Genomic DNA, 23,011 nt, shown 5'->3' on the forward strand with positions numbered 1-23,011 from the left:
ACACATTAAAAAGTAGCTATAAAAAGGAGTAGGAAAAAACAAAACAGAACAAAATGGGTTCAAAACACAGACTGTGGCCAGAACCTGGTTTTAAATGCTAGGCTAGGTAGTCTACACTTCACTTTGTAGATTGTGAAGCATTTGAACAAGGGTATGAAAAATCAGAGTTGTTCATTAGGAACATTAAGCTGACAGGCACATATAAGATAGATCGGAGTAGGAAGGGGTTAATGCAGGGGCCAATAGAAGGCTAGTTACTACAGCAGTGTGGACAATAGGTTATGAGGCTCTGAGTTAGGATATTAACAGAATCGTTAGAGAAAAGAAGACTCACAAGAGGTTATTGTAAAGCTAGAATCAGTAGGACCTGGCAACTCATTGCGTATGGTGATGGAATAAGGAAAGAAGTAAAAAAAAAAGACTAGGGTGTTATAAACCTCCTTGACAGAGAGGATGATGATACTTTAAGCAGATTTAGGGAAGGGAGGAATAAGATTGATATAAAAAATATGTTCTTGTAGGAAAGAAATATATTTATACTATATTCTGGAAATTTATATATTCAACTCACTTTAACAGTCTAGTGATGAAAATGTGAAGTACACTAGGGGACACCTTGAATTTTGCATTATGGTAATAATGAGTGTCTAGGTTACTTATAATCAATGTTGTTTCCTTTATTACTTAAGTATATTATGTTCTCAGATTGATGAGTTGGAGAAATGTCTCTTGCAACCTTAACCTGACCTTCTTGGCTAGCCAAGTGTCTGAGGTGTATAGATTTTTCACTGTGTTCAAAATCTTTAACCAAGGAGATTCTTAAAATAGCACAGAAGATTTTTATTTTTAACAACAAAAGAATCACCCATCCTTGGATGGACTGGACATAGATTTTGGCTTATATATTCTTTGAACACTTAAACAGGGGCTTTCTAGATTAAATGTCATGTAGTTAATATATTTCAAATAAATGGCCCCCAAACAATTACTGTTATTATCATGACAAATGGGATCCAATATAATTTCCCAGTTGGAAAGTGTAATTTTTATTTGTACAATCTAAGAAGGAAAATTCAGGTTTCAAAATAATTGTTTAAGATTAAAAAAAAATTTTAAAGGCTTTAACAATTGTTTTACCAAAATACCTCCAAAGAATGTGGATAAGGAAGATCCATCATGAAAAGTGCATCTATTTATAGCACAAATTGTTCTAAGCAGAACCTTACTCCCTATCTGGTTTTTCACTTTCAAACTGAAAAGAATTATGGTAGGAATATGCAGTGGGCCTATTTAGTCTCATATTTTAAAGTTATATTTATCTTTACTCATTTAAAATTCTCTTTTAAATCCTAAAAGCTATCTTTATAAAAAGCCCCTCTTATTTTTTTTTTTTTTGAGGGGGGAGCCAAGATTTAAGATACATTGAGACACGCAGTATCATTTCCTTTCTTTGGCACAATTCAAAATACTAGCTAAGAGAAGATGGGAAGTTGCATTGTAGGAACAAGAAGACTGCTGCGTTTGGCCAAAGGAGATTGTGTCAAATCAGTTTGGCCAAAGGAGATTGTGTCAAATCAGTTTGGCCAAAGGAGATTGTGTCAAAATCTCACCCAGGTGGTTTTACTGTGAAGCAAGCAAAATAAAACAAAACAAGACCAACCCCTCTCTCAAACAAACCCATAATAACACTGTGGATAATAAAAAATAAAAGAAAAAATTTTTTGGCAATAACATGAAAGAAAGGAAACCGAGATGAATGCACAAACAACTGATTTAAAAATAACTTTTATCAAAATTATCCAGTGATTTGCTTCAAACTTTGGCTTTATCTTTAGAGCAGATGATTTCTTAACACATATCTTAACTAATCAGGCACCTGCAGTTGTGGAAACCCTGTTTTGGGTCAAATATATCAGCTGTGCACTAGTTTGATAAGCCTCGGCTCCAGTAAGAATGATGGTGCTGACTTCCAGATAGAAGTCGTCAGTAGCAGAGGGATATTGTGATTATGTGGCATAGAGGGACAGGGGCAGGAGGGAAAGGCTCCCATCTGTCTTTGCTGATTAGAGGTGCTTTGGTATTGAAAAACACAGATGTGCTTTAACTTCACACTGATGAATTCTTGAAAAGTGGTATATAAACTGATTTTGGGGCTATCAATCAAATCTGAATGGCTCTGTTATATTTTCAGAGTTCTTTTACTTTCATTCTGATTAATCTTTAATTGGCAGAGCTTTCTAAGACTTTAATTCTAAATTTCTGTACTATTACTTACCTCTTACATAGTCAAATCCATGTTTATTGGTTATGATTTTTAAAATTCCTTTATAATGTGAAAAATGTCTTTTTTTTATGTTATCAATTTAAGGCTGGTGAACCTTTTATTCCATATATTTATGGCTATTAATAGTTATTCTATAATAATAAAATTACATCATAGCAATAATATCAGCATTTATTGAGCACTTACTATGTACTAGTCATTGTTCTAGTCTAAGCACCTTCATTTATTCACTTATTTAAACTTTATAGATGAAGAGAGTGAGGCACAGAGAGATTAAGCAACTTTCTCAAGATTACACAGTCAGTAAGTGGCAGAACCCCTGTCAACCCAAGTTTCCTAGATGAGGTTCACAACTGTAATCGACTCAAACTTGGAAGGCTTCCAGGCCTGGAAGTGGTCTTTTTCTGCCAACATTCTATTGGCTAGAACTTAGTCACTTGGTTGCATCTAACTGCAGGGGAGGCTGGGAAATGCAGTCCAATCGTATGCCCAGGAGGAAAATGGAAATGCTTGGTAAACAGATAAGCAGTCTCTGGCCATATATCCACAAAGTAGTACACGCAATTATACTATGCCATCAGATTCAGAGGCAGAAAGTGAGGTTGAGGTTGGGGTGGGGGTGGAAGTGTCCAGCTAAGATGGAGGCTTTGCCTTGCTTCAAGGAAGCTATGGTCAGAAGAACCCACAGGGGTATATCCAAGGTGCTCACAAAAACATCCCTGAGAGCAAGAGTTAATTTTAAATACCTGCTGCAGCCAGAGTATACCAACACTAGGTTACATCTATACCTGTCAAATAAGGAATTTCCTTATCTCCCTTTTCTGGCTCCTCCACCCCTAGCTGACCCAAGGCCTGCTGAGAGAATGAGAAGGAAAAGGGCAAGAAGAAAAGAGCTGACCCTCCCTATTCCCCCCCACCACCAAAGCCCCCAGACTAAGCAGTTTGGGTGGATGGTGGGAGGACGCATTGACTGTAATGAAATTCAGGTTTTGACAAACACACTGGACTGGGTATTTTTATTATTGAAATGAGACTATTTTGTGACTAAAAAGAAGAATTTTTATTAACTGAGAGCACCAAAAAAAGGTCAAGGCATTTCTCCTAGGTACTAAGAAAGAATCTGTCCTCCAGAGCTGGTTTGATCAGGCTTTTGGGAAGAAAAGAATAAAACTCGTCTCTGTTCTCACCTTAAGAGAGTTTCTGATTCTGGTAAGGGTTAAGTGTTTCAGACAATCACACAGGCTGCTGAGGTGGGCGTGAGATCAGAGGATGACAGGTGTGAATGCAGAGTGTGAGTTGGGAAGTGATTGCTGGCTTCTCCACTTTGCAGATGTGTGACTTTGGGCAAGTCATTTATTCTCTGTGCATGTTTCCTCATCCTAAAGTGGTAATGTACTGGAATGCCTTATAAGGTTGTGAGAGGAACAAATGAGCTAATATATGTACTCAGAGGAGTGCCTGACCCACAGCAAGTATTATGAAGTGTTTGTGACTATTTTCACTTTAAAAGTATTATTATAGCAGCCCAACTGAGAGACAGGAATATGTGTAACTAGGGAGTGTGAAAGGTTCATGATGTATTTTAGAATTATAGTCTAGGACTTCCTAGAGGACGACTGGCTAGGGAGAGTGAGGTAGAGGAAGAAGGCAAGTCTCCGGGGCTCTATGAGAGTGGGAAGAAGCAGGTTGTTCCCTGAGACTGTGGTGTCTAATGTTACACCATCCACTGGGCTGGGCCTCATCCTGGTTTAATGATTATAGTATTTCTGTTCTAACATTCTTTTATGTGAAAGTAATAAATCTCCTGCTGTTGAGTTACAGATACTTGGTTTGGCTTGTTGCTTTTGCTTTTGGCAAACCCACAAAGGGGCAACACCAACCCACATGATCCAGAAAGGAGAAAATAAGGCAAATGCTAAAATATTGGAGTAATTTCTCTAGTAATGGACAGGTGCATGTGAAAGGAAGCCTTTGATTTCAAAGAAGAGACTATTTGAGATAATAGAGGAACATTTGGAAATCCATACATGTAGAAACTGAAAATTATTAAAGCCAAGTGTTTAGTGTTATTTCATCTCATTTTATTTTTCCTGACCATGGTGGTCAATTGGTGATCATCTTGGCCATGATGGTGTTTGCAGAATCTGTTGGGTGTTTGTCCATGTGCTGGAGTAAAACTAAAACTGTTTATTCTTTTCTTCTTTAAAAAAAAATTAATTTTCTCTTTCAGTTTTATCACAGTTATACATATACATGATACAAATAAAATATTATTGAAGAATTTACACTGAAAAACAACAGCTGTCTGCCCCACTTCTCAATCTCACTTTCCAGAGACAAACAACTTTCCTTTATTTTGTAATAGGTTTAAAATCATTTTAAATAATTACTGATTTTTACCCTTTTATTACTTTTAATTTTATTATATACCCCTTTGTTTTCTGAGAAGTTACAATGGCAAGTTATCTGGTATATAGCCTTCAAGTCTTTGTTTCTGTGTTTATACTATACACACACACACAGAAGTAGCAGCCACTTCTTAGGAACTTTTTCTTTTCAGAATTCTAGTAATTGTCTCCAGGCTTTCAATTTATATGCTGTTGCTGCCACTTGTTAGTTTATCCATTTAAAAGACATTATCTATTCACTATCCACAATAAAAAGAAGAATTTAGCTATCCCTTCTGGGTTTTGATATTTACTATTATAGCTTTATTTTTGGTTGCTTTTATATTTCTGAATAATATACTTAAGGCTTTAGGCTTTGTCCCATCAGTCTCATATAATCTCATGATGCCTAAGCTGTATTTACTCATTTCACGATTACTTACTGAATACCTACTATGGTGACAGGCACTATTCTAAGTGCTCAGTGAACAAACAAAGATCTCAGCCTCATTGGCACTTACATTCAACTGAGGAGCTGGATGTTGAGACCCTTAGATTATACTGGAACCAGTGATAAGTTCAGTGAAAAAGAAAAGTAGAACAAGGTAAAAAGGGATCTAGGAGTCAGACAGGTAGGAGTAACAATTTTAAACAGTGTGGTCAGATTTGGCCTCATTGAGAGGTGTGTGCGTGTGTGCTAAGTCATTTCATTCACGTCTGACTCTTTACAACCCTATGGACTGTAGTCCGCCAGGCCCCTCTGTCCATGGAGTTCTCCAAGCAAGAGTACTAGAGTGGGTTGCCATGCCCTCCTCCAAGGAATCTTCCCAACTCAGGGATCGAACCGTGTTTCTTATGTCTACACTGGCAGGTGAGTTCTTTACCACCAGCACCATATGACATTTGAGCAAAGACTGAGAGGCAGGGAGGGAGTTCTGCAAGTGAATTATTTTAGGGAAGAGCATTCTGGGCAGAGGAAATAGTAAAAGCCCCCCAAAATTGGAGTGTGCCTGGCACATTCAAGAATTGGCATGGAGGCTGGCATAGCTGAAATGGAGTGAGTAAAGGGCAAGGTGATAGACAAGGAGGTCTGAGAGATGACAGAGGATGAGATGATGTAGGGCCATATGGACCAATAGAAGGAACTTCACTGTACTCTGGGTGCAATGGGAAGCCATTGCAGATTTTGAGCAGAGAAGTAACCGTGGTCTGACTTGTATTTAGAAGAATTTGTATAGCTTCTATGTTGAGAAAAGGTGTAGGGAGATGTTGTTGGAGGCAGAGAGACTAGTTAGAGAGGCTCGAAAATCACTGCGGATGCTGACCGTAGCCATGAAATTAAAAGATGCTTGCTCTTTGGAAGAAAAACTGTGACAAACCTAGATAGCATATTGAAAAGCAGAGACACCACTTTGCTGACAAAGGTCCATATAGTCAAAGTGAAAAGTGAAAATGAAAGTCACTTAGTTGGGTCCGACTCTTTGTGACCTCGTTGACTATACAGGCCATGGAATTCTCCAGGCCAGAATACTGGTGTGGGTAGCCTTTCCCTTCTCCAGGGGATCTTTCCAACCCAGGGATCGAACCCAGGTCTCCTGCATTGCAGACAGATTCTTTACCAGCTGAGCCACAAGAGAAGCCCAAGAATATTGGAGTGGGTAGACTATCCCTTCTCCAGCAGATTTTCCCAATCTAGGAATCGTCTCCTATATTGCAGGCAGATTCTTTACCAACTGAGCTATCAGGGAAGCCCATATTAGTCAAAGCTATAGTTTTTTCTAGTAGTCATGTACAGTGGGACCGTAAAGAAGTCTGAGCGTTGAAGAATTGATGCTTTTGAACTGTGGTATTGGAGAAGACTCTTGAGAGTCCCTTGGACAGAAGGAGATCAAACCAGTCAATTCTAAAGGACATCAACCTGAATGTTCATTGGGAGGACTGGGGCTGAAGCTGAAGCTCCAATACTTTGGCCACCTGATGGAAAGAGCCAACTCATTGGAAAAGACCCGGGTGCTGGGAAAGATTGAGAGCAGGAGGAGAAAGGAGGGACAGAGGATTAGATTGGTTGAATGGCATCACTGATTCAATGGACATGAGTTTGAGCAAACCTCTGGGAAATGATGTAGGACAGGGAAGCCTGGCATGCTGTAGTCCATGGGTTTGCAAAGAGTTGGACATGACTGAGCAACTGAACAACACCTATTACAGTAACACAGACAGAGATGATGGGAGGTCTGAGCAGGGAGTGCTCATGGAATTGGTAAGAAGCAGTCACATTCTGGATTTACTTTGATGAGACTAGTAACTCCTTTTTTTTCAATTTTCTGCTCTTCTACCTATCATACTCTGTCAACTATACTTCTGTTTTTACATTTACAAGGTTAATGCTGAGTTAATTTTTTATTGTAACCCACCTTTCATGTATTTTAAAATTAATTTTTGTTTGAGTATAGTTATTTTACAGTGTTGTGTTTCTGCTGTACATTAAAGTGAATCAGCTGTATGTTTACATATGTCCCCTCTTTTTTTGGATTTCCGTCCCATTTAGGAGTAGAGTTCCCAGTGCTACACAGTAAATCCTCATTAGTTATCTGTTCTATACACAGTATTAATGGTGTATATATGTCAATCCCCATCTCACAATTCATCCCACCTCCTTGCTTGGTATCCATACGTTTGTTCTCTACGTTTATGTCTCTATTCTGCTTTGTAAGTAAGATCTCATCTATTGTTTACAGGTTGATTCTGGAAGTTAAAATTCAAATTTTTTTCAATTTATATTATTATGCTTATTTAATTATTGTTCACTGCATAGCCAAGTAATGTACACAAATTGCTTCTTTTTTCAGAGGTCCAAGGTCATGATCTCTGGGCTCCTTGAAGAAGAATGTTCTAGTGTCCAAATTCAGTCATTCTTTTATAATTTCATAAATTGTGTAAAATTTTGCCACATTTTATCTGATTCCATATTTGAATCATGAGTTTTTAGAAATGCAATTTTTCTTTGTCTCCCTTTGAATTCCCAAAAGTCTTTCTTTTATCTTGTTGAAAAAAATATTTTCTTTACCATATTTCTGATTTCATCTATTTCCATGGTCATTCTATCTTTTGCAAAGACTAAATTTCATTTTTCTTCTTGAAGACATTGTGCTTTAGGCCCATTGACTTCTTACTATGATTTAAATTGTTTTGTAAACAGTCTCACCCTGGAATTGTCTGTCATTAGACTCCTGGATTAATTCTACTCTTTTATATGTTCTATATCTCCTATTTGTTGGTTTACACTTCATTTCTCTGGAATATGTATCTAAAAACCTGCATCATAAAGAACAGATGGGAGATGAAATCTCTGAGTACTTGTAAATATGAAAATGTCTTTAGTATGCCTTTGTATTGATTTATAGTTTGGCAGAATTTTGTTTTCAAACTTCCCTCCACCCCCAGAACTATGGAGGTATTGCTCCACTATCTTCTAGCACAGGAATTAATGATAAGAAGTTAGATGTTAGTTTATTATTGTTCCTTGCTGCTAAGTCACTTCAGTTGTGTCCGACTCTGTGCGACCCCATAGACAGCGGCCCACCAGGCTCCCCCGTCCCTGGGATTCTCCAGGCAAGAACACTGGAGGGGGCCGCCATTTCCTTCTCCAATGCATGAAAGTGAAAAGTGAAAGTGAAGTCACCCAGTCGTGTCCGACTCTTAGCGACCCCATGGTCTGCAGCCTACCAGGCTCCTCCATCCATGGAATTTTCCAGGCAAGAGTACTGGAGTGGGGTGCCATTGCTTTCTCCGATTGTTCCTTGGTTAGTTACTTTTTTTCTCTTCCTCTCTTTTGTTGTTGTTTAGTCCCTGAGTCATATCTGAATCTTTTGTGACCTCATGTACTGTAGCCCACCAGGCTCCTCTGTCCATGGGATTTTCCAGGCAAAAATACTGGAGTGGGTTGCCTTTTCCTTCTCCAAGATATTTTCCCAATGCAGGAATTTAACCTGTATCTCCTGCACACATCTCCTGTTTTGCAGGTGGATTCTTTACCACTGAGCCACCAGGGAAGCCGTCTTCCTCTCTAAAGGCTTTAAAAATCTTCTTTTCTCATGTTCATTGTAGCATTATTCATGATAGGCAAGATGTGGAAAGACCTTAATGTCCGTTTATGGATTAAAAAATATAATAATACAATGGAATATTATTTAGCAGTAAAAGAAGGAAATTCTGCCAAATGTAACAACATGAATGAATCTTGAGGAAATTGTGCTAAGGGAAATAAGCCAGTCACAAAAGGACAAATGTTGCAAGATTCCACTTATATTAGGTATCTAAAATAGTTAAATTCATAGAAGCAGAGAGTAGGATGGTGGTTACCAGAGGGTAGAGGGAGGGGAAAATGGGGAGCTGCTGTTCAATGGGTTTAAAGTTTCAGTTATGCAAGATGAATGAATTCTAGAGATCTGCTCTACAACAGTGTGTCTGTAAGTTAACGATTTGTTAAAAAGATAGATCTTGTATTATGTGTTCTTACCACAATAAAAACCATTAATTAATTAATTAAAAATCTCAATATTTGTTGTTCTAAAGTTTTATGATATTGTGTCTGGATGGTCTTTTTTCATTCATTTTGCTTGACAATCATTTCTCTCTTTTACTAGGAACACTTATGATCTTATGATTTTAACTCTGGAAGATATATACATGTGTGTGCGTGCTCAGTCGTGTCTGACTCTTTGTTACCCTATGGACTATAACCTGCCAGGCTCCGTCTGTCCATGGGATTCTCCAGGCAAGAATACTGGAGTGGGATGCCTTGTCCTCCTCCACGGGGTCTTCCTGACTCAGGGATTGAACCCAGGTCTCTTATGTCTCCTGCATCAGCAGGTGGGTTCTTTACTGCTAGCGTCACCTGGGAAGCCCGGATATATGTACATATATATGTAAATATACTCACATATATGTATAAGCAAAACTTTGATTTTGCTCAAAACTTTGATTTTGCTTAAAAAATAAAAGTTTTGCTTACACACACATATATAAGCAAAACTTTAATTATATACAGCATATGCTGTGAAGAGCTAAAAATCTGACTACTTGTTTTCTATTAATTTTTTTTGCTTAACAAAGTGGGATTCACTGTATTGAATATTTGATATTATGTGATTACCTAAGTATTTTTTAAAAATTAGAATGAAATCTAGTGTGATCATGGTTATTGAATGGATTTTTTTGAAAGTTATATTTTATTTGTATTTTAAAAAAATCAGAGTGGTTATGAACTTGACTGGTTTATTCAACTTTTCATTATGTTTTTTGTTATAGTTATAATAATTGTGACCCATAGCGACTTACATTGACTAATATGATAAATTCCAATTAAGGTGAATTGTGTAAACTTTATCCTTATTGAAGCTTGTATGTTAAATCAATGTTGTAACATCATACCACTTCTTGAGAAGGAAGTTCCAGTTTGAAACTGTATTTCCTTTAAATGAAGCACAGTTCTTAGCTAAAGAAAAGATTGATGACGTCTTTTGAACCATTTTCTCTTTACTATGTCTAGTTAAAATAAAATCTGTTAAGCCCTTTTGAAGAACTCTATGAGGGGTTCCAGTAAACCATCTATTACAGTTAGCAAAATTAATTAATATATTTTTTCTACTGCCATTTTTGATCCAAATCCAAGCTACTCAGCCTATCTGTAATTTTTCTGAGAATATTAGTATGTATCATCTTTACAGTGCTCAGTAAGCATTCTAATAAGTTCATTTAGTGACTGAAAGCCCTCCTTGCATTTACTGGGTGAGAACTAATCATCTATTGCTTCTAGGCAAATATATATACTAATATACTTATTAATATATATATTAATTCTTCCCTTTTTTTTTGAACTTCTATTTGTTGGATATTGGACCTTCTGGATTTTGTTTCATCTTTTCTCTAAAGTTTTCTTGCATTTTGTCTTTTGCTTTATGTTCTAAGAGAGGTCCTAAACTTTGTTTTTCAAGTCTCTACTGATTTTTAAAACTTCAGCAATTATATGCTTAATTTCCAAGAAGTCTTTCTCCTTTTGGACTTTTATTCTGGTGTGTGGGAGAGATCAGGATGAGAGCTTGGAGCATTCAATTCTAACTTTCTGGAAGCAGTATCTTTTCAAATCTCTCTGATGATGCTAATTTAAAAATTTTAAAGTTTCTATGTCTATTCCATAGATAGTCTGTGCTTTTCTGTTAAGAGTAGTACTATTTATGTTGGTCTTTCTCTTTTTAAAAATTTTTTGATGTGGACCATTTTTAAGCCTTTATTGAATTTGTTATAATATTGCTTTTATGTTTTGGTTTTTTGGCTGCAAGGCACGTGGAATCTTAACTTCCTAACCAGGGATCAAACCCACAACCCCTGCATTGGAAGGCAAAGTCTCAACCACTAGCACGCCAGGGGAGTCCCCTGGTCTTTCTCCTTTAATGTTGTTTGTTTTCTTTCTTGTGATCTTGTGATCTTTAGTTGCCCATTATATTTACAAATGGGACTGTTCTAGATAGCTTTGGGGAGTTTCTCACTGTTGTATATATAGGTGTGTCCTCCTATGGGATAGCTCTGTGCATATAGAAGGGATAACTGATTATTGCATTACCCAATAATCATTATTGCTTTGTGCAATATATGTTTGTTTCTCATCTGTCACACAATCCAATGCAAGTTTTCTTATTGAAAGGTGGCTTTCCTCCTTGTGGTGATTCAGAGTCCCAGGCTTCTTCCATTGGTGCTGCCAGCATCATGCTGGGGCCTGGGGGCTTCTGCTTCTTGTTGCAGAAGGTTAAACAGGTAACTGAAAAGGTACACCTGGTTTCTCAAAAGCTCTGGCCTGGAAGTGACACACATCCCTCCGACCCACATTCACTAGTTAGGGGACTACACCTGAGTCTGAGAGAGCCTGTAAAATGAAGTCCCCGGCTGGGCAGTGTCTTCCCATAGGAAGTATCACACTAAGGAATGAGGAGCGCAAATTCTTGGTAGGCAGCCAGCTGCTGCCTCTATAAATAGACTTATCCACTGGTTGCCTTCATTTTAGGCTAAGAATGCTGGAGTCTTTTAGCTTTTGTGGGGGAGATTTGGCACTCCAAAATGCAGGAATGGGGAGAGCTTTACTTGTGGCACTGACTTCCAACTTTAGCATTCCTAATTTGCCACAGTTTATTCAATTTTTCAAGGTAAATTTTTTTGGGTGGTTGGGGGCAGAAGTCAAATGTTAGTTGGTATTCCATGCATTTAGGAATGGTAGAAGAGGGGAGGGAGTGTAGGCAGGTGTCTGGCACAGTCTTGTACTATGTACTAGACACATTTTCAAGCAGTCCTTCTGGTGTAGCCCTCCCCCTGCCTCCTGTCCCCGAGGTACCCGCCACTCCACCTGAAGCGTCTGTGGGTTTGCCGTGGAGACTGACCCCTCTTCTACTGACAGTCCTTTCCTGCATATTCTGTGCTATCCACTTTTTCTTATCTAACCACAGGCTTCTAGGCTTTTTCCATCTTCCACATATTTGTTTTAACCCCTCATCCACTAGCAACTTTTCTGTTCTCTTTATCACTCCAGGTTTGTTCCTGTGTTATCATTAAGTCTCAGAAGGTAGGGAGGTAGAGAAGATAAAGGTTTTCGCTGGATTTACTGTACTGAACCTGAAGCCCTGAGAACTGTTTCTTGAGGAAAATCCTATTTCCCTGCAGGAACCATTGGAGTATTTGTCCTGGTTTCTATTTCAAGTCTTTAATTTTCTTAAGAAATCTAACCTTACTATCTGCTCACTTGTTTTTAAAACATGTATAGATCTAGCAACTCAAGACATTAGTTTTCTGTATTCTCATCAGTGAAACATAAGCTGGGAGACTGCCATCCCCTATCTACTTAATGGCCAGGGGGGAGGGTGGTGTTTGGGGAGGCAGGTTTGAAAGATCTGTGTTTCAGTTTCTCTTCTGTTTAACGTCTATCCTTGGAATAAGCCGGAACAACCAACCACTGTGCTTGTGTTATCGTGGCCCTTCCACAACTGCCTTGGCTGAGTTGTGTCAGTGTTCTGGCCTTCACTGTAACAAAACGAGTGACGAGAAGCAGGTTTTCCTGTTATTGCAATTACTTTAGGAACTTTCAAAGGACATTATCTTCTCCATTTACTCAGTGAGACATGTTTTTAAACAACTCACTGCTACAAAACACTTGGGTTCTCCAGAGAAGCTGGTGTATTTTCTCCCTTCTGATAATGAGAATGGTGCAAGGGACCATACTTCCCTTTTACCATCTGTGTTTCAGCATTATCTGATCTTGATTTTCTATTCTATCTTAAAAATGTGACAGTCTCTGAGATAATGCAAGTTCAGACAGAACTCAGTTGACAATTGGTTCCCATCCTCCACCCAGCTGCAGATCTCAACTAGGGATCAGTAGTATCTTCTGAGGAGTGGGTCAGAAAATGACTGCTTTATGATTATTTGGGGCTTTCTCAGTTCAGTGTATGGTGCACATTTCCTAATAATTGGCTTATTTCTTATACATCTCATGTTGTTTAATCGCTCAGTCATGTCCAACTCTTTTGTGACCCAATGGACAAGAAAGCAGAGACATTACTTTGTCAACAAAGGTCTGTCTAGTCAAGGCTACGGTTTTTCCAGTAGTCATGTATGGATGTGAGAGTTGGACTAGAAAGAAAGCTGAGCACAGAAGAATTGATGCTTTTGAACTGTGGTGTTGGAGAAGACTCTTGAGAGTCCCTTGGACTGCAAGGAGATCCAACCAGTGCATCCTAAAGGAGATCAGTCCTGGGTGTTCATTGGAAGGACTGATGTTGAAGCTGAAACTCCAATATTTTGGCCACCTGATGCGAAGAGCTAACTCAGTTGAAAAGACCCTGATGTTGGGAAAGATTGAGGGCAGGAGGAGAAGGGGATAACAGAGGATGAGATGGTTAGATGGCATCACTGACTCAATGGACATGAGTTTGGGCAAACTCCAGGAGTTGGTGATGGAGAGGGAGGCCTGGCGTGCTGCGGTTCATGGAGTTGCAAAGAGTCGGACACGACTGAGTGACTGGACTGAACTGGACTGTAGCCCACCAGATTCCCCTGTCCGTGGGATTTCCCAGGCAAGAATATTGGTGAAGTGAAGTGAAGTTGCTCAGTCATGTCTGACTCTTTGTGATCCCATGGACTGAGGCCTATCAGACTCATCTGTCCATGGAATTTTCCAGGAAAGAGTACTGGAGTGGGTTGCCATTTCCTTCTCCAGAGGATCTTCCTGACTCAGGGATCAAACCTGAGTTTCCTGCATTGGCAGGCACATTCTTTACCGCTGAGTCACTAGGGAAGCCAAAACTAGGTTATACCCAGACCCACACATCCCATAGATGAAGATGAATAAAACACACAGTAACTGGAAAATGAATTGAAAAGGGATGTCTTCTTTCAGTTCAGTTCAGTCGCTTAGTCGTGTCCGACTCTTTGCGACCCCATGAACCGCAGCATGCCAGGCCTCCCTGTCCATCACCAGCTCCCGGAGTCCACCCAAACCCCCATTGTGTTGATGATGCCATCCAACCATCTCATCCTCTGTCATCCCCTTCTCCTCCGGCCCTCAATCTTTCCCAGCACCAGGGTCTTTTCAAATGAATTAGCTCTTCGCATCAGGTGGCCAAAGTATTGGAGTTTCAGCTTCAACATCAGTCCTTCCAATGAACACCCAGGACTGATCTCCTTTAGGATGGACTGGTTGGATCTCCTTGCAGTCCAAGCGACTCTTAAGAGTCTTCTTTAACACTGCAATAATCGGACTATGAATTTTCTATGATGGAACTTTTGGGATTCCACTTATAGAGAGGGTTTGTCTATATGTTCCTTTATTACTAAATCTCTGACTCTATTGGGTCTCAGTAAAAAGCATACATTGTTTTTTAATAGTGAGACACATATATTTTATGTTGTGCACATTACTAATTAAACTTTTTTAGTTATAAGACAGCTCAAACCATTACAGAGCAAGGCAAGGTATAAGTACATGAATATGAAAAAATGTAAAAGTAAAATATAATAAAAGTAAAGTAAGTTAAGAAGACTCAGTTGAGTGTACTTTGGGGTATGTGTATTTTTTTCCTTTTTGGTTGGGTGGCTTCCAGGATCTTAATTCCTTGACCAGGGATAGAACCCATGCCCCCTGCAGTGGAAGTCAGGAATCCTAGCCATTGAACTGCCAGAGAATTCCCAAGGGATGTGTCTACTTTGAATACAATATATTCATTTTCCATAACAGAAAGCCATATTATTTCTCATGTCTATTCAGAATGTGATCTTACTGGAAACAGGGTCTTTGTAGATGTAATTATTTAAGATGAGGTCATACTCTATTAGGGTGGGCCGTGAGTCTAATGTCTGGTATCATGATAAGAAGGCTATGTGTGAAGACACAGAAATGCATAGAGGAGAAGGTCACGTGAAGACAGAGGCGCCCGTTGGAGCAATATGGCTACAAGTTGAGGATTGCTGGCAAGCTCTAGAAACTAGGAGAGAGGCAAGGAAAGGATTTTCCCTCAGAAGCCCAAGAGGAAACCAACCTTGTTTACACCTTGATTTCAGACTTCTGGCCTCCTGAATTGTGAGAGAGCGATTTTCTGTTGTTTAAGCTGCCCAGGTTTTAGTAATTTGTTAGTTTGTTATGGCACATAAATTGAGCAGCTCATGAGTGCTCCATAAATAACTGCCAACTGATATCCTTCAAAAGGGAGAATGAAATTTTGTAATGATCTAAACAAGAGAGGGACTTCCACAGTAATTTTAAACAAAACACTTTCTGATGAAGAAAACTTTTCTTTTGGGGTAGAAAACACACTGTTATAAAATGCTTTACTATAGTTGTATTTTGAAAAGTTTTGAACTCATTAATACTACATATATGAATTATAGCCAAAGAAACTGACTTACATGAAAAGAATCAAATTTCATGCTTTAAAATGATGTTACTCACAGATAATACAAAGACTTTATCATTTATCTTCTGTCAATAACCACAGCTGGCTTGATATGACCATTGCATTGGGTTTCATTAACTTGACCATTCTTGGAAAGATACTAAGGCAGATTTTATTTTCAACACTCATGAGAAAAAAAAGCTGATGCAGTACATGTTTTCAGTTGATGAACTTTCATGATACTATAGGACATAGAAGAAAAAAATTTAAAAAGAATGAGAAATAAAACATGAATAAGTGAAAATTGTTATTTATTTCACTAAATTTTTTCCAAATAATAATATATTTGATTCAGAATGACTTTATATGCTTTGTATATTCATAGCAAAGTATGTCAATGAGCCTGGGGAAAAGTGTTTAATTGAATAAATTCTAGAAAAACGTCTACAACGTGGTCCATAAAAGCATTTTAAGCTGTTATTCTGGTGTTCTATCACCCTCTACTGATCAGTGAGCCAAATTACATTTAGCCTTTTTCCCACTCCAAAGTGGATTTCTTCTTCAAAGACAAAAAAAAAAATTTGTTCACTGCTAAATCTACAAAAATCTGTTCACTAATTTAAGAAAAAATATTGAAACTAAGTATATCAAATATAATTTGTTTATGTATTTATCAAATATCATTTGTTTATGTCTTTATCATTAGTGTGTGAGCTTCTCCAAGAAAGTCAAAGACTCATTATCTTAATATTCCTAGTGGTTAGTATACGACTTGGCACCGTATATACACTCAGTAAATGTTGGATAAATGGTATGTTGAGGCAGTTTTCACAGTTATAGCAATCTTCATTTACCATTATTTTATAAAGTTGTTTTATAATTAACATTATTGTCTAAATAGTGTCTAACTAGTCAGCATATTAAAAAGCAGAGACATTACTTTGTCAACAAAGGTCTGTCTAGCCGGTTTTTCTAGTGGTCATGTATGGATGTGAGAGTTGGACTATAAAGAAAGCTGAGCGCAGAAGAATTGATGCTTTTGAACTGTGGTGTTGGAAAAGACTCTTGAGAGTCCCTTGGACTGCAAGGAGATCCAACCAGTGCATCCTAAAGGAGATCAGTCTTGGGTGTTCACTGGAAGGACTGATGTTGAAGCTGAAACTCCAATACTTTGGCCACCTGATGTGAAGAGCTGACTCATTGGAAAAGACCCTGATGCTGGGAAAGATTGAGGGCGGGAGGAGAAGGGGACGACAGAGGATGAGATGGTTGGATGGCATCACTGACTCAATGGACATGAGTTTGGGTGAACTCTGGGAGTTGGTGATGGACAGGGAGGCCTGGCATGCTGCGGTTCATGGGGTCGCAAAGAGTCGGACACGACTGAGTGACTGAACTGAACTGAACTGAGTGCATGTGTGTTCAGTAGTGTCCGACTCTTTGTAACTCTATGGACTGTAGCCTGCCAGGCTCCTCTGCCCATGGGATTCTCCGTGCAAGAATACTGGAGTGGGTTGCCATTTCCACCTTCAGGGGATCTTCCCGACCCAGGGATCGAACCTGCATCTCTGGCATTTCCTGCATTGCAGGAGGATTCTTTACCACTGAGCCACCTGGGAAACCCAAATATCATCATTGCATGGATTTATATAAAATTAGTAAAACCTTTTCCCAAGCCATTGATTTCATTTAAAATGCTTAAGTTAAAAAAAATGCTTAAGTTGTTTTAACTTCAATATATTTTAACAGTTTTAAACCTATGTTCATCATCATTTTGATTGTGATTTAGCCTGGGCATTTTTCTGGTTAACTGTTATTTTTATTAGTTGTGTATTATTGAAGATTTTGCTGTTGTTAGAATTGGCTCTGGGGGACAGAGGGCTGAAATGACAGATGGCTAAAGGGCTGAGTTTATTTCCATTTCACATAGATAGTCCAGGGCTGACATGATTTTTTGTCATAGTGCTCAATCATGTATAAGCATGCATTAGCTGTGTTTATTAAGCAGAATAAATAGGTGCAGAGCCTTTGGGAGAGTAGACTAAACTCCAAGGCATAGCAAAGTGGAGGTTGGTATATTAGTAGTTCTGATCAAAGATGCTGATCTAATGGGCTGGGTCCATTACAACTATGATGAGGCTGGTGCCAGTTCTGGGCTACATGATATGCACATTAAGTTTCACAAGTGATATTCCATAAATTCATGACCACAAATTGGTACTCAAAATGCCCCCAAATCTTACCTAGTTTCTCTTGTAACACAGCCTTCCCATGCTCTACAATAATGATCATCTTCCATCTCTTCAAACTTCTGGCCCTTACACCCTCTTTTTCTGACTCTCTCGCCCTCACATCTTTTTTGTTAAGTGGTAAAGATAGATTTTCCCCAATTTTATTATATAATTGGCTTATAACTGCATAAAATTAAGGTGTACAAACATAATGGCTTAACTTTCATTTATTGTGAAGTGATTACCACACTAAGTTTAGTTAACATCCACCATCTCATGGATTAAAAAAACAGAAAGAAAAAGAAGAAAAAAATTACACTTTTCTTTCCTTGTGATGGGACTTCTTGGAATCTTTCAAATGTACCAATACAGCAGTATTAACTATAGCCATCATGTTGTATGTTTCCCTTACATCCTCATTTTCCCCATTCCTTCATTCATTCATTGAAGAAATGGAAATCATTCTTCAAAGAGCCTGGGCCCCCGTCATCTTTCCATCATCGTTTCTACAAACTCTCAACAGAACTTGCACTTTTTATTATTGTTTTTGCTGCATTGGGGGAAGGGCATTTACAGCTGTAGTCAGCCACAGATAAGGGGTGAAGCTGCAGGCAACATGGAAAGTTGAATTCACTCAAGGTTATGGTTTTGTCAGATGAATAAGGCAGCGGAAAAGGGACCAAAAATTTAAAGGGGTATAAAAGGTATTGACCAAGACCATAGATTATAGAATCTAAGTGGAAGTAAAGAAAGGAATGACACTATGGGGTAAGGACACTGGCAAGGTGAAAATATTAATATATTGTAGGTCTCAGTGTGATTCCCTGTTCATTTTATTTGTCCATTTATTAGACAGTCTTCTTCATATCGATTTACAGGATTCCTTACATACTTTGAATACATTTTTCGTTGTCTGTAAGCGTATATTTTCTATCTGTAACTTGCTTTTTTCACTGTTTAAGTTATGAATTCTGATGCACAGATGTTTTCAATTTTGTCAAATTTGTGCTTTATGGGTTATACTTTTTGTCTTGTTTTGGAATTCCTTTTCTACACTGAGATCACAGAGATATTCTTCCAGATTTTCTTCATAATATTTTCAAGTTTCACATCTTACTTTTTTATCTACTTCACCTGGAATTTATTTTTGTGCATATTACGATGAGGTGCTAGTGGTAGAGAACCCACCTGCCAGTGCCGGAGACATAAGAGACATGGGTTCGATCCCTGGATTGGGAAGTTCCCCTGGAGGAAGGCACGGCAACCCACTCCAGTATTCTTGCCCGGAGACTCCCATGGACAGAGGAGCCTGGTGAGCTACAGTCCACAGAGTCACAAAAGAGTCAGACACACTGAGGCGACTTAGCACGCACACACGCATGAGGTAAAGATCCATCCATCTAGTCTTTAACTCTCCCCAAGCTGGTTTGTGCCTCTCCAGTTCACCAAAAATGCTGGTACATTTCTTGCCAAATCTGAAAGATATTTTTCAGCCCCAGCTTTCAATTTTATTCAGTTTTCCAGTTGCATTTGACACTTTTGGCAGCTCTCTTTTTCTGAAAACAGTCTCTTCTTATGGTTTCTTTAATGCTTGCCTGTTTTCCCCTATGTCTCTGAAGGCTCTTTCTCAGTCTCCTTTAATATAAATAAAAATAACAACTATCATTTATAAAGTGCTTTTTTATGTGCTAGGCCCCATGTTAAGCTTTTTTTTTTGCTTTTCTACTTAATCCTACAACAGACTGTTGAGACAGACCTGGTACTGATGAGGAAACTGAGGCTCAGAGAAATGATGTAACTTGCTCCAGGTGACTCAAATGCAGGCAGCTTGAATTTGAGCCTAAACTTTGTACCGGCTCTGTGGCCTGCACTTGACATCTACAATTTAGTTTCCCAGAGCTCAATCTAGGGCCTTCTTCCTACTCCATACTTTCTAAGTGATGTTCTTTTTTCCTGTATCTTTAAAAACTGTCTGTATACCAATGACTTACAAATTTATGTTGATTATTTCTAGCCTGGACTTCTTTTCTGAGCTGTGCATGTAATTTTGACACTTGTTTGATTCACAGTTATCTTAAACTTAGCATGTCTGAGATTGAAATCTTGATCTTATCCCCAAACAATCTCCTTCACCTCAGAGATCGACAATTCCATCTCCATGGTGTCTCATGCCAGAAACCTAAAGGTTTTTGGTACTGTCTTTGGTACTGTCTTTGGTGGTGTCTGAGCCTGGGAGTGCTGCTGTAACAGAATGTCACAGACTGGGCGTCTTATAAACCAAGCTGGAAAGTCTAAGATCAAGGTACTGGCAGATTCAGTGTCAGGTGAGGGCCTACTTCCTGGCTTGTAGATGCTGTCTTCTAGCTGTGTCCTCACAGGGAGGAAGTAGCAAGGGATCTCTCCATAATCTTTTTTATAAGGGCGCTAATCCCAGGGGATCAAACCCAGGTCTCCCACATTGCAGGCGGATTCTTAACTAGCTGAGCCACCACGGAAGCCCTACCAATGGGATAAAGACTTCTAAATCTCAGCTCATATTAAATTCAGATATGTACAGAAAATGTACTTTATTTGCCTAAACTGCTCTTTCTCCTGACCCCGTCTGTTAGATAATGGGGTGAAAAGTTAACCAAGTATCTAATTTCTTTTAAAGCTTAGACTCAGAATTAGCCCCTTCAGATCGGTGGTCCCCAACCATTTAGGCACTAGGGACCAGTTTTGTGGAAGACTTTTTCTCCTGGACTGGGGCTGGGGGATGGTTCCTGGGTGATCAAGTGCATTACATTTATTGTGGACTTTATTTCTATTATTATTACATCAGCTCCACCTCAGATCTTCAGGCATTAGATCCTGGAGGCTGGGGACTCTGCTTTAGATAGTATCTACCTCCTTTTGGATGGAAAGATTCACTAATTCTCCCCCTAAGAGGGCATCTGGAGGTCTGAGGGAGGGATGTGGCTTACTTGTGAATTCTGCAGCATTGAGACTAAGGGACACGCGGCCTGTGCAGATTCTGAGAGCACACTGGTTGGCATCAGTCAGTCTCCTGTCTGTGTCCAGTGCTGCCTCCATTGTTCCACTGCTGTGTCTTCTCTGTTCTTTTGGTTTGAGCAGCGCTCCTGATGGCTTTCCTTGACCGCTGCTGATTTTCTTGCCAACCCTTCAAGTAGCTCACTGGCCCATTGACCGGATAATGGCTTCCATTACACTAGATAAATTTCTTTGTTCAATCACCGTCATTTTTGGTGTACTTACTTAAATATTGTATATATGTGCAATTGTCAGTTCATGTTAAATATTAGAAAGCTTATTTTTCCCCTTTTATAAATACAAAAAGAAGTCCTCATATTTTCTCTCTTGGTTACTAAGAGGTGTGGATTTCAACAACTCCATGGGAATGGGAGATGAAGCTTTGGCCTAGAAAAAGGAAGAGAGAGAATAGACCCAGGGTAGCTTCATGGAACCCACTCCAGTGTTCCTGCCTGGAGAATCCCAGGGACGGGGGAGCCTGGTGGGCTGCGGTCTATGGGGTCGCACAGAGTCGGACATGACTGAAGTGATTTAGCAGCAGCAGCAGCGGCTTCATGGAGGCTGATCTCCAAAAAACTCCGCTAAAAATTTACAACCCTGGGACTACCCTCAGTCACTTTAAAGTTTCAATTAAGACTGTGCTGTCTGGGAATCCCCAGCCAAACATTAACCTCAATTATAAAAAAAAAAAAAAAAAAAAGAAGACTGGCAGAAGCAAATCCGGAACCAAGGGGATGTTCCTCGCCCGCTGGCGCGGAACCCAGAGGCGTCGGACCATGCGTTCCAGGGGCAGTTGCTTCGCTGCCCACAGGGCTGCCCCCTCGGAGGCTCCCGGCTCGGCCCGCGGGTGGGGCTTTCCCACTTCTCGGGGTTCCCTTGGCGCTGCAATACCATGCTGCGCGGCAGAGGGGGCTTCCTGCCGCCCATCGTGGCTGGCCAGGAACACGAGTTCGACAGCCGTTTCGAAGAGCTTTTCCAGAAGCTGGGCCTCCGCGGGGAAGGGATGGTGGACATCGCGGAACTGCAGGAAGGACTAGGGGCCCTGAGCTTCCCTCCGGGCGGGGAGGAGGTGGGTCTCGGTGCGTTCAGGCCTCAGGGAGTGCGGGGCGGGAGGCTCTGCAGGGGTGATATGGCGGTGGGGGTGGTGAAGACCCCCTCATCTCTTCGGGGCCCAGTCCCCAGACGTTTTTTGGTGTGAGCTGCTTCACCAGAGACAGCCCGCTGGTAGAACACTTTTCCATACGTTTCTGTCCTATGAGTGAGCTGCTCCGGTGAAACATGTGGCAGTCTTACCTAAAAATAGGGTCCAAGCCATCGAAACACAAAAGGTCCTCTAGGCGTTCCTACAGGTTAACGGAACCCCCTGCAGGAAGCCGACTGCCTGGGCCTGGGCTCAAATTCGTTTTGCTCTTGGAAACTCCAAGAGTCCGTCTTGATGGCTCCTCCTGATCTCTACGCGAGGGCGTCCCATAGCTTGGGAAGTGGGGCCTGCACTGAAGGGCGACAGCTCCCCGCCTAGACCTTTGGGAATTCCCTGCGTGGGCACTTGCTACTCAGAATACTGGAGTGGGTTGCCATTTCCTTCTCCATTGGATCTTCCAGATCCAGGGATTAAACCCACGTGTTTTGCCACTCCTTCATTGGCAGGCGGATGCTTTACACTGAGCCACCTGGGAAACCTCAGTTAAAACCAATACTTGCTGGTTTAACCCTACACTTAGAAGTCACTGTACTGCCCTATACCTTACATGGTAAAGTTATCCTTAAGGTCAACACATGACAATATCAATACTCACTATTGTATTCTCAGAGGGTCCTCATTTCCACAACTGTACGTTTAACCAGCTAAGTTACAGTAAAAATAAAGTCTTTGTTTTACTTAAAGCTTCTCCAAGAGGCTAGTAGCTTCAGCAGCAGCATGGGAACATGTGTGCCCATGAGCTTGAAAAGGTGACAATACACCAGGCTTTATAGAAATCTTTTCCTTGTGAGGCAACTGAATTACATTCAATTACGGGAAATAGTATTTAATAAGTTTCCATATAGTAGGCTTGAATTGAATGATGGATGTGAGAGCAGAGAACACTGAATCTAGAAAAAACATACAGTCAGCACAGTAACATGTAGTTTATGCACCATAGTTCT

At 39.9% G+C, this 23,011-nt stretch overlaps 1 protein-coding gene across 1 annotated transcript in view; it reads left to right on the forward strand.

The window, feature by feature from the left end:
* LOC122676747 overlaps positions 1-23,011 on the forward strand; it is a 173,904-nt gene that overhangs the window by 13,579 nt on the left and 137,314 nt on the right. The window contains exon 2 of the mRNA XM_043876332.1: positions 21,568-21,935. Coding sequence (XP_043732267.1) covers positions 21,568-21,935 — 368 coding nt within the window. The remainder of the gene's footprint in view (positions 1-21,567; positions 21,936-23,011) is intronic.

Source organism: Cervus elaphus, chromosome 20 (genome assembly GCF_910594005.1).
Source record: "Cervus elaphus chromosome 20, mCerEla1.1, whole genome shotgun sequence".
NCBI classification, from domain to species: domain Eukaryota; kingdom Metazoa; phylum Chordata; class Mammalia; order Artiodactyla; family Cervidae; genus Cervus; species Cervus elaphus.